Consider the following 12,063-nt stretch of genomic DNA (forward strand, 5'->3'; position numbering starts at 1 on the left):
ATGCTTGCAGTTCATATTAACTGTGCTATGTTGCGATGGACACTGCAAGGGTCCACTCACATCTCCTTGGTTGGTGCTGCCTCCACCTCCTGTTTTCTGCACGTAGTACAGATGAGTACCCCATCACCATTCTAAAGACATGCCCTGCTAGCTGTCTGGGACGCCATAGCTCCCTCCCCTAACCAGGGCTGACTGCCAATAACCTGCCTGTACGGTTTATGGACAAGGCTTTGTCCCAGTGTGGGACTAGCTCTGTCGTGCAATTCATCCTTTACATGGTGAAACCACAGTGAAGACCGTCTGTAGTACACGCTTGCTGGGTCTATCTCCATCGCCCCAATCTCTCCTTTTCCTCAGAGCACATTCCAATAAACCCACTAAAGAATGATCCTTGTCTCGAAGTCTGCTCTGAAGAACCCAACTGAAGATGCCTGGCACCCGAAAGTGTTCCTAGGATGCTGGCTCTAATGCTGGAGGAGCTGAAGTTTGAGCATTTCCCAGCTAGTTTACAGTGAGAAGAAGCCTCTTGCTGCTAATAACAAGGAGAGCCCTGGATGTCCTGGGAATGCTAATGGTGCCCATCCCCAATGGTGACCTGAGGTGAGACACAAATGGAAGGTAATGTAATAACTAAAAAAATACCCTGCTTGTTTTAGAGACATGAAAAAAATAACAACCAGAAGAACTGAGGGATTGGTTGGCTGTTGCTAAGCACCACAGATTAAGAAATAATGATACGTTCAAGTTATTAATCAAGAAATTAAAGCAAAGTGTGAGTGAGAGAACAGACTTATTAGCATTTAAATGCAACTCCCTCTTCTTCAGGAGGGTGGCAACAACAGCTAAAGAGCAGGGGAAGTACTTGGTTATCAACAAGGCTTCATAGCCTCAATTCCAAGGCTCTAGTGGGACAGGGGGCCTGATCATTGGATGGGGTGTTTGTGAAGACAGCTACAAAGCTAGAATCCTGCTCCGATGATACTTTATATCCTGTGTGCCCAAAGTAGCCATGAGTTCTCACTGAATGGAAGACAGAGTATAAAACACACACAGTGTTACACAGGGCTCAAATGAGGCAAGCAGCTTGGATGACATTTCTCGCCCTTCTTAGGACTTACATCATCCTCTCATGACTCATCACTATGGTCAGGCCTCAGCACGGCCTGACTCAGGAAATGCTAGGTCAGCTTAAGCAAAAGGAAAATGATATGTCTTCGAGTCTGGATAAGGAGCTAACGAGCGGCCCTTGCCACCTGGGAGTGGTGTCTGAGGAGAGCTAGACCAAGAGGGGGGTCATAGAGTTGGGGATGTTTTCACTGTGGTGAAATGTCCCAGTGACGCAGGATTTAGAATCTCAGGGAGGGGGATTAACAGGCTCTTGGAAAGGCTGTTGAAAACTTGGGCGGAGGGAAAACCTGCATGTTGAGACACGAGGATCACTGTAGCAAATGGCAGACTCCTTAAGGTCACTGAAGTCTAAAGAAACATGCATGCAAGAAAAGCCCATTGTGTAGGACAGGAAACCTTATTCCTTAGGAGGCCCAGAAGACACAGCCTTTATTAAAACAGTGAAGGTGGAAGAAGACCTGTGTCACTCAAAAGCCTGGGGATAGAGATAAGTAGAAGATGATGACCATCAGTGTGCAATAAGATCTGAAAACAGGAGAGGCTAATAGACAGCACATGCTCATTGAAGAGAGATGAACAAAATGACTGCCACACTTAGGGCATTTGGAGATAATCAGCAATTATCAAGCTGCAACATGTATGGGGACAACTCATGTATTATTTGTTCTTTAGGAGAAACATGTCTCGGCAGCATCATAATATATAGTCCCATGCTGCAAATCTATATGGTATAGCCTACTATACACATAAGCCATAGCTCCAGCCTACAGCTCCTAGGCTATAAGCCTGCACAGAATGACACTATGTAGACACTATAAGCAATTATGAAACAACAGTAAGCATGTATGTATTTAAACATATCTGGACATAGACCAAAGTGCCACAGGACTGGTGGTCCCTAGTGTAATCCTACTTAATGCACGACTCTGCAAAAAAGAGGGTGGACCGTGGAATATTGCAATAAACAAGTCAGTAGATATAATGTTGTAATAGAGCATTTGACAAGCATGCAAAAGACCCAAGATTCAATCCCCAATGCTGGAAATAAAGTGGGGGGAAGAGCGGGAAAGAAAGAAAGAAAGAAAGAAAGAAAGAAAGAAAGAAAGAAAGGGAGAAAGTAAGTGGGAGGCTAGCAGGAAGAAAGGAGGGAGAGGGAGGAAGGAAAATTACAATTAAGTTAAACTATCCCAAGCTAGCTAAGCTATCACTTTAGTTAATACTGCTGTACACCACATGCGATTTATGAGAGAGTAATCCAGTCTTGACTATCCAGCACATCACCATTGAACACCGACCATTGTTTTCTCTTTCTTTCTTATCAGAAGGAAGGCTAGAATAAACTCCCATTCACAGAGACATACAGCAGAGGTCACTCACCATCTTGTCCTGAGGCTATGCTAATTCTTCTGTCTGTCCTAATTCTATCAGAATAGCCTTAAATGACTAGGACACTCTGCAGAACATCACATTGGCCCACTAGATTGAGGATGACATGTTAATTGTACTGAGTGAAACAAAATTGTACCGAATTCAGTTAACTGTACTTAATGAAACAAAACCCAGAGACAGAGGCTTTTATAAAGGTAATATATTTGGAGTTTTAATGTGAGCATCATGATAAATATCTTTTCTAAAGTAAAATGCTAGTTATTAGTTGTCCCTCCAAACTGAAAAAGAGACATGACATTTGGTAGCGGTTTCCAAACTTGAGAATCTGCATATAATCTGAGTACCAAAAAGACCCATTGTGTCAGATGACACAAAGACAAGGTCCTGTCAAGTGGAGCCCAAAGCAAGAAAGATGCAGGACTGTTGTTTATTTTGCTCCAATGGTAGCAAAGTACATTCTGAACAGTAGACGCTTTCAGGGCTCCAGACCAAAGCTATGACATCTGTATCACAGGATGCGTTGCTACCTTAGCGCAGTGATGGGCAGGAGACAGACTGCACCAGCTCATCCTCCCCTGATTGTGCATCCTTGGACAGCATGCCCATGTACGTTAGTCACTGTAGAAATATTTACCATAAAGACTCAGCAAGAGATATCAACCAGTGTAATATTTTTAGAATTAATTAGAGAGCATTTACCAACACACCACAGAGTCTACCAGAATCACCAAATCATAGTCAGGTGACTCCGGCAGCAATTTACCATAGCATGGAGACAATGTGGCTGAGACAAAGTCAGGCAGTTCATGAGGCATCAGGAAATTGCACAAATACAGCCCCCACCCCCTTGCCCTGTGTCACTATCACAGCTGTTTCTCATCATTTCAATTCTTTTAGCTAACTCAAGGACTGTTTTCTGCTTCCTGTTGGCAGAGGAGGAGGAAAACTCAAGACTTGTTTGTAGATGAATCAGCTGGATATGTGGGTGCAGGCTAAAGAACGAATGGTAAATGTATCACTAAGTAGCTCTGAAACCACTGTTAGGAGGGGTGTCCTGAAGTTGGCATATTTAGCCTAATGACTGATGACATAACCAAAACCAGAGTAGTAGACTGAACAGTTCTGGGTAAGAAAGAAACAGTTCTAGGTATGAATGGACCTATAGGAATGGGCTCAGTCTATGGGAACTCTTGTTCATGTCTGGCACTGGGGAAGAAGCCAACAGTACACAGGCCTGAAATAATAGCTTCTTGGGGAGGCTGATAAAAGAAGATTGAGTGCAAGGCCTGCCTGGGCTTCAGAGTGAATCCAAGACTAGCCAGAGTAGCTTGACAACAGCAAAGAAAACATTTGGATTTAACTTTAAAAAAAAAATTGAAGGAGTAAAGGGATGAGATTCAATATCTGTGGCAAAGTTCGTGCTTGTGGGAAATGCATTAAGCCTGAGATTTGATGTCTATTATATAATAGTGAAAAAAGCAAGAATTCCAAAGGTGCTTTTCCCAGTGATTCTCCCCCGAGCCCATAAGCAAAACACACAGCTCAGAAGCAAACTTGGTCTGCAATCAAGACCACTAGACTCAGAGAGCCTAAAGCGTGGAGTATGAAGTCAGTAATTGTCTTCAAATTGCCAAACTCCAGATCAACTCCCTGCCCTTATCCTGTTTGAGGGAACAAGGCTGCTTTCCGTGTCCTGATTGGATCCCCTTGTTCCTATATAGCCAGGGCAGCTTACACATGTCATCTTCTCTTGCTCTTTGCACTGCTCCTCTGTTGGTGTTGTGTCCTTTGTTTGCTGTAGAAACTCATTTGGGGACTCCATAACTCTTGTGTATAAAATGAACTTGGAACATGCAGCCCTAAATAGAATGTGCCCATCAAATCCTTCTCCTCAGGGTTCAGGGAACCCCAAGGAAGAGGAGGCAGAAAGAATGTGGGAGCCAGAGGGGTTGCAGGACACCTAGGAAACAAGGGCTTCTAACTCAACAAGATCTATGCATCTATGACTGCTCAGAGACTGTGGCAGCACAGGGCCTGCAGGAGTCTGCACCAGTCAGGGTACTAGAGCTGAAAGAAGTGCATAAATGTCCAGATTCCTGACCCAGAAGCAATCTCCAATTGATAAGCACTTGCAAACTCTCGGCTTTTTGAGATAGAGTTTCTCTATGTAGCAGCCCTAGTTGTTCTGGAACTAGTTCTCATAGACCAGGCTGGCTTCGAACTTACAGAGATCTGCCTTTCTCGGCCTCCTAAGTGCTGGAGTTAAAGCCGTGCACCACTGCCCAGCAACAAACTACTCCTAAGGGTAGTCTGCAAGCCCAGCAGTAGATGGCCAACAGAAAATGAAATCAGTGGTCTCTTTGGAGGTTCCTTGTCTCATAATGTCATGTCAAGGTTTTTTCTTTTTTAAAATATTTTAAATTTTATTTATTTATTTATTTATTTATTTGGGTTTTATGAGACAGAGTTTATCTGAAGCTTTGGAGCCTGTCCCTGGGACTAGCTCTTGTAGACCAGACTGGCCTCAAACTCACAGAGATCTGCCTGCCTCTGCCTCCTGAGTGCTGGGATTAAAGGCATATGCTACCACTGCCCGGCCATAAATTTTATTTTATTTTATTTTATTTAGATATTTTTTCTTTTTTTACCCTATAGGTCCTTTGCATGCATGCACAAACATACACATGTGCACGAGCGTGCGCGCGCACACACACACACACACACACATACACAGAGGCTTCTAGTTTAGTGTTATGGAATTCCTGAGCATGCAAAAGAAAGGGTGCCTTGTGCCTTCACTTTGACTCTTTTCTGTCTGGTTGTTTTATCCTATTCCAATGTGTCAGGTTTTGTTATATCTTATTTTATTATTATCCCATAGAAGCCTGTTTGTTTTCTAATGAGAGACACAAGGAGCAGAGAGGGAGAGCAGAAAACGGGGCACGGCTACCCTCGACTCCTGCCCCAGTGACATATCTCCTTCAGCAAAGTTTCCCTCCTCAAGATTCCACAGCCTTCTCAAATGGCATCATCAACTGGGGACCAAGTGTCCACTCACAGAGCCTGTAAAGAATTCTTCCCAACAAAACCACAAAAGGAAATTTTTTACTCTGTCTTCCTCCATGACAAATAAAACCTCTTTGTATTCCAGACCTTGGACCAGCTCCCCTGAGTCTCACCCAAAGGGGTTATATATCTGAGTTCATTTTTCATATTTATCTTTATATTATTTCTCTGACACTGACCTTTTATAAACACATAGGTCTATATTTATGACTAATCTAGCAAGCTGGTAGGAAACTCAGGGTCGTTTTTTTGTCCTTGGATTATTGTTGAAGCAATTATAGCATTGGGAGTCATATCAAGACCCTTAGTTCAGAACAGGCATCAGAAAACTGCCTGGGCAAGCTGATCTATACCACTGCCTATTTCTGTAAACACAGCTTTATTGGAACACAGTGACACTTGCTTGTTTACACTCTGTTGTCTACGGCTACTTTGACAACACAGCGGCAGTGCTGAATACTTGTGACAGACCTTGAAGCTCACAACACTGAAAATATTTACTGCCTGGCACTTTACAACCAATACTAGCTGACAGTTGGTTTAGACATGGGATTGATGCCATATTCTCAGCACTCTGAGAGGTAAGTACAATTGTTTCTCACACATGGTGCTAGGCTGACTTCCTTACCCAGTAAACTTTATTTTTTTAATGTTATTTTTTTTTGATGATTTGGGAATTTCACATCATGCACCCCAATCCCACACATTTAACCATCTCTGTGCTCCATTTGCTGCATTCATTATCTGTAGACCAGGAGAGCCATCAACAGTAACTTTGACACAACCTGAATATTACCCTGTCTTGAAAGGTCATCAGTCCTACATCGAACTTATGAGGCCATTATTTTCCCTTACTTATCTTTTATTTCTGAGTTTATAGTATATTTACAACATTTCTCCACTTCCTTTCCCCTCTCCAAACCTTGCAGTATACCCTTCTCCACTCTCCTCCAAATTTGTGGCCTCTTCTTTCATTAATTGTTATTGTATGCATATATGTTTGTGTATATAGATATATATCGTTGCATGTTTGTCTTCAGGACTGACTACTTGGCATTTGACAACAAACTGGTGTGATCTTCCCTGGGAAGAGCATGTCTCCTGCTTTAAGCTTTCCCTGGGTGTCTTTAGCGCTTTGTGAGAATCAACACCTATATTGTCTCACCAACATGACTGCTCCAAAGTGAGCTGACCAAGGACACGACCAGTGGACATACCAAAGTAGACAGAGAAAAGCCCATGGTGCCTCAGCTCTATATAAAGTCCATTATTTTTGAGTTTAGCCTCACTCACGTTCTCAGAGCACAGCCAGATTCTTTGCCAGAATTTAATAGGATTTAATAACCTTATCATCCGCCCACTTCCCATTTCCTTGTAGGGCCAGTTTCCCTCTGAAACCTCATGAGATGGACCTTCACTGTCTGCAACTTTCTAGGTCCCCTGAATTCCTATCAGAATGACCCATTAAGTTCTGCTTACAGTGTTCTAGGGCTTCACTACCCCGTAGTTCTAAGTTCTTCAACATTCAGTCTGCAAACCTGTTTCAAAGGCCTAAGAATCAAATGGTCAGGGTTGCCACAGCAACAACCCAAAATCTTGATAGCGATTTTCTCTACTAGTTGTTTGTTCCATTATTGTGACAAGATATTTAAAAGGAAATCATGTAAGGGAGGAAGGGTGTGTTCTTTTACAGTGAAAGAAAAACGGCAGTTCATCATGGGACTGGTAAAGTGTGGTGGCAGAATCCTGGGATGCCTCGTCACAGTGCATTGTCTGCAGCTGGGAAGCACATAATGCATAAGAAGAGGCTTTGGTCTGCAAAATATCAAGGCCCAAGCCGAGTCACCCACTTCTTCCAGCAAGGGTGTAATCCCAAAGGTGTGTGTGTTGGGGGGGGTGTGTATGCAGGTACACACATATGGAGTGCCCATGGAGGCCAGAGGACAATGTCTAATGTCATCCTGGGGACATTTTTCAACTCCTCTGAGGAAAGAGTTTCTCATGGGTCTGTAGCTCACCAAGTAGGCTAGGATGACTGTCCAAGTAACTCCAAGTACCCTTCTTTCTCTGCCAAGCTCAGGGCTGGATTATAAGAACATATCACCACACTCAGCATTTTTTATGTATATCCTGGGGCTCAAACTCAAGTCCCCAAGCTTGAGAGGGAAGCACTTTACCCACTGAGACTTCACCCCAGCTCTCACAACACAGCTCTCATTCCTACTTTGACTTATAATAGAGTGTTTTATATCAAAATAAATCCAGGGATTTGTAAAGTGGGATTATAATTTTAAAAACTATATATATATCAGAGCAACAGAAACATTTAAGAACTATCCAATAATAGCATTCAAGGATACGGTCTTCTCTTCTGAATGAAAAAGTATCAATACACACTAAACAGAGTTTAGTGAAACAAATAGATCATAGACTGTTCACTTTGCTGTATGCTCAACAGTGTTGCAAATGCATCCCATTCTCTCCTCGGTGGGCTCTATGTAAGGCCTGCTCCTTCCCATCTTAAGAAGCAGATACTCTTGCCATCTTTTAAGAGTTTTTTGTTTTTTTTTTTTACCTTGCAGCGCAAGAAGTCAACAGTCTTGTGTTTCCACAGACACTGACTGTTGTTTTAACAACACATTTGTATTTGAAATAATTGGAAAATAAGATTTAGAATCGCCATTGGCCTTTGAGGCTACTCACCATTCCTGGCTCACTGTTGTTATAGCGATGCTGGGCAGCGTTGTCAAAGGTAGAGTGGTTGGCCTGCAAATGCCATCCGCCTCAGGGGTCCTTGCCCTCTCACTCTGTCTCTGCGACAACGGTGGCAGCTGTAAGTTTCCCGAGCAGCACCTTCGGCCTCTCCAGAGGTCAATTCCAAGGGTGTAGCTGGAAGAGCTGTAGGATTTACTCAAGCTACACTCAAAATAGTCCTTACCATTCTGGAAGAAACAAAGAGAAAGAAAACAAGAAAGGGGGTGAAACTCAAATGTCTCCAGGACAGAGTTAAATGAGCCTACATGATCCAGCTGTCACTGAGGAAGCAGTGATGGTGATGATGATGATGATGATGATGATGATTATCTCACAACCAGAGTTTGCAATTGACCCTCAGGAGTCTAAGAGAGAAGCAAGATGGGTGGGGGTGGGGGGTGGCTGGTTTCTATCTTTTCGGACAAACTTATCAGTTGTATGTTCTTAGATATCTTTAGATTCAAACGTAACATTTCCCAGGAGTAGCGAATGGATTGGAAGATTTCTTTCTTATTTCTCTCACTCTCTTTTTCTTAAAACAACATTTGATAAATTAATAATAGAATTTAGAAATTAGTTTACCCTTCTGGTATATGCTAATAAACTACAAATAAATATGAAATTACTTACTCAGTGTTTTAAAGAAAAAAGGTTAGGCTATCAGAGTGTTGGTAATTAGAGTCTGCTGGCTGTCCCTGTTCCTACATACTAATCTCATGGCTGGCAATGTTACTGTTTTGTTACTACTGAATTAGGCAAGAGTTTGGATAGAAGATACGCAACATCCAACCCTCAAGAGCCCTATTCAAGCCCAAGCCGAATGCTGGCATGAAGGGTGTACAGGTGACAGGACAAAGCATTATGGTAGTGAGGAAGAGTCTCTCACCCCTGCCATTCCTCTGCGTGACTATGGTTCCTGGTACTGCTGGGAATGGAAATCCCCAATGAGGGTCTGCCTGGCACATGCTTCTCTTCCGTCCAGAGACTGACTGTGTTGCCACCTGGCGATGGCCACTCAGATCAACCAGCAAGAGCTGGAACTTTTACTCTCCTAACCAAGAGCCTGTCACCATGCCAAGGCTGCTCAGCCGAAAACTCTGCTCACACTGAACCTGGAGTTTCAACAAATATGTGATACACATTATCCCAGTCTCGCGCTGTGCTACTTAAGAAGGTTTCCTTAGTAGAAAGGCGTGGTATCTCACTTCCCACACTGTCTGCCCTGTTGGTTAACATTTACATGTCTGTACAAGACCATGTTCTTGGTTATTCTCTTGGTCCAGAAAGTTACCATGTGGTCTCAGATATGCTAGGCAAGTGCTCTACCACTATGCCATCTCCCCAATATCTCCTTTTAAAATATATATCTTTATTGATGCATATGTGTCTGTTGAGGAGTGCCGGAAGAGGTCAGATGAGGACATTGGATCCCCTGGAGCTGAAGTTAGAGGTGACTGGGAGAAGCCTGATATGTGTGCCGGGAACCAAACATGAGTCCTTTCTGAAAGAGGAGCAAGCACTCTTTACCATGCGCAGTATCTCCAGCCTCCTCAATCGCTTACTACTTTCTATTTTAGATAAGGCTGCTCTTGCACTCAGTGCACAGCCCTGGCTGGCCTTGAACGTGTCCATTCTACCCCAGTCCCCTCCGTGTTTGAGGTTTCAGGCCTATGGCATCAGATCCAGCAGATAAAGCCATATTCGGATGGCAAATCGGGGCAAGAAGAGATGTGACAATTTTCAGGAGCTCCACTCTTTTTACCTAGAAATGGAATATTATCTTTTCTCTTATATTTGACATATAATTTTGAAATACCATTTATTTAAAATTTAGCATAAGTGCCACTTGGTGACAGGAAATTGACCCAATCTAGAATCTTCCAGAGTGTGAAATGCCCTAGAATGTATCAGGAGGCTTAATGCTTAATAATTGGCTGCGTACATTGTAGCTCTAGTAATTTCTACATCCCGGGGATGGTGTGTGTAAGAGAGAAAAAGAAATTAGAAACAGAGAGAAAACTTGGCATATATATTTCTTAAAATACTTTAAAGAGACGGAATAAACAAAATCCTAGTGAAGATTAAAGGTGAATATATAAGAACAAATTGAAGGCCGGAAATCATAAGTCCAGCAACAAATATGTATGCCAAGAAAATCACAGTCTTCTATAAGGCAAGGCGTCAACTATATGTGAGAAACACTGGTCCAAAGTAAAGAAATGAAGACACCATTTAGTTACATTGCCAGACACCAGGACTTTCTGATTAAGTGTAGAGTATTCTTCTCTTTTAGGAAAAGTAAACACTACCAACCAGGTGTGACAGCAGTAAACAGATTAAATGAATTCTTGATGCCTTCCCTGGGGATGGACAGCAAAGTCATACCTCAAACAGCAAACACCTTCCACACTGTGCTGGTGAGTTTTTGCCAACTCAGCACTGGCTGGGACTTCTGGGAAGAGGGAACCTCTGTCAGACTGGCTTGTGGGCAAGTCTATAGAGCATTTCCTAATTAGTGATTGATGCCCCAATCCACTGTGGGCAGTGACATCTCAGGGCAGGTGGTCCTCGGCTGTATAAGAAAGAAAGTTGAACGGACCACAGGAGCAAGCCAGGCAGCAGCCTTTCCCCACAGTCTCTGCTGCAGTTCCCAGCTCCAGGTTCCCACCTTGATTTCCTACCCTGACTTCCCTTCACAGCGGACTGTGAGCAGGACGCAGAAGCTAGAAAAGCCCCCTTTTTCCCCAAGTTGCTTTTGATTATGCTCTTTATTACAGCAATTAAATGCAAGCTAGGATAGAAATTTGTACCAGGATCATGAGGTATTGCTAGGCCAGAGCATGTAGTTTGGGGAGGATTGTAGAAGTGTTCAGATCTTTGGGCTAGAAAAGTCATTAGTTCTTAATGTTCTTAAAGCTTAATAGGCTGGCTCTGTGGGAGCTTGGAAGGTAAGACTGCTGAAAGCAATGGAGATGGTGAAGGCCTGGTTTGCAAAGCTTCAGAGGGAAGTTTGAGGGTCCCTCAGCCACTCCCCCAGGGCTATTCACATGATATTTTGTATTAAACATCTGAGGTTTATGGTTGAAGAATCATCAGAGGCATAAGCCATGAGAATGAAACCTTTGCTTCCCTAGGACAATTGATGCTGATTTGCTCGAGATGGACAGTCAGCTGTGATTAGGAAGAGACCAGCATCACTGAGTTGAAATCTCCTAGGCAGTATTTCTCTAGGGTCGGCACCCAGACTGTCCCAAGAGAGCCAAGACTGAATCTCATGCTGGTAGTTGAACTTGGTAATGTGTAGGATTCTCCACAATTTACTGGTTTTGGTGGCATGAGAGCTTCAGGATTGAAGGAGTCCTGGAGAGTAGCTGAGGCTTGGCGCTATGAGAGGGCAGGAGAGGCCCAGTGAGGTGCCCCCTCTGTTGCAGCCGAGATCCCAAGATAGTTGAGGTGCCTCAGCTGTAGTATGACCACCAAGTATAACAGCAGGTATGGAATGGAGACAGCCTGAGCCTGTGAGACCAGCTGTATGCGCTGTGGATGGCAGAGCTGGGGAAGGGGAGGTGCCCGATTCCTTGGGAGCCCAGAAGATCTTAAGTAAAATACCAGATGCCCAGACACTGAGTTACAGGACTTGATTTATGAGTCTGGGCCCCGGCTTTGCTTTGATTGACTTGCAGCAGTGCTCTGGTTTTCCCTTCTTGAAATGGGAAGTATAAAACT

The 12,063-nt window shown here is 43.4% G+C and overlaps 1 protein-coding gene across 3 annotated transcripts in view; it reads right to left on the reverse strand.

Moving 5' to 3' along the window:
- The window catches only part of Pde4b (phosphodiesterase 4B), a 524,499-nt gene that overhangs the window by 405,747 nt on the left and 106,689 nt on the right, over positions 1 to 12,063 (reverse strand). For all 3 annotated transcript variants that reach the window (XM_041651414.1, XM_041651416.1, XM_041651415.1), the window contains exon 3: positions 8,287 to 8,525. In XM_041651414.1, the coding sequence (XP_041507348.1) occupies positions 8,287 to 8,525 (239 nt within the window). The remainder of the gene's footprint in view (positions 1 to 8,286; positions 8,526 to 12,063) is intronic.

Source organism: Microtus oregoni, unplaced genomic scaffold, assembly GCF_018167655.1.
Source record: "Microtus oregoni isolate MIOR12 unplaced genomic scaffold, Mior012 000005F_ref0000423, whole genome shotgun sequence".
Classification (NCBI taxonomy): domain Eukaryota; kingdom Metazoa; phylum Chordata; class Mammalia; order Rodentia; family Cricetidae; genus Microtus; species Microtus oregoni.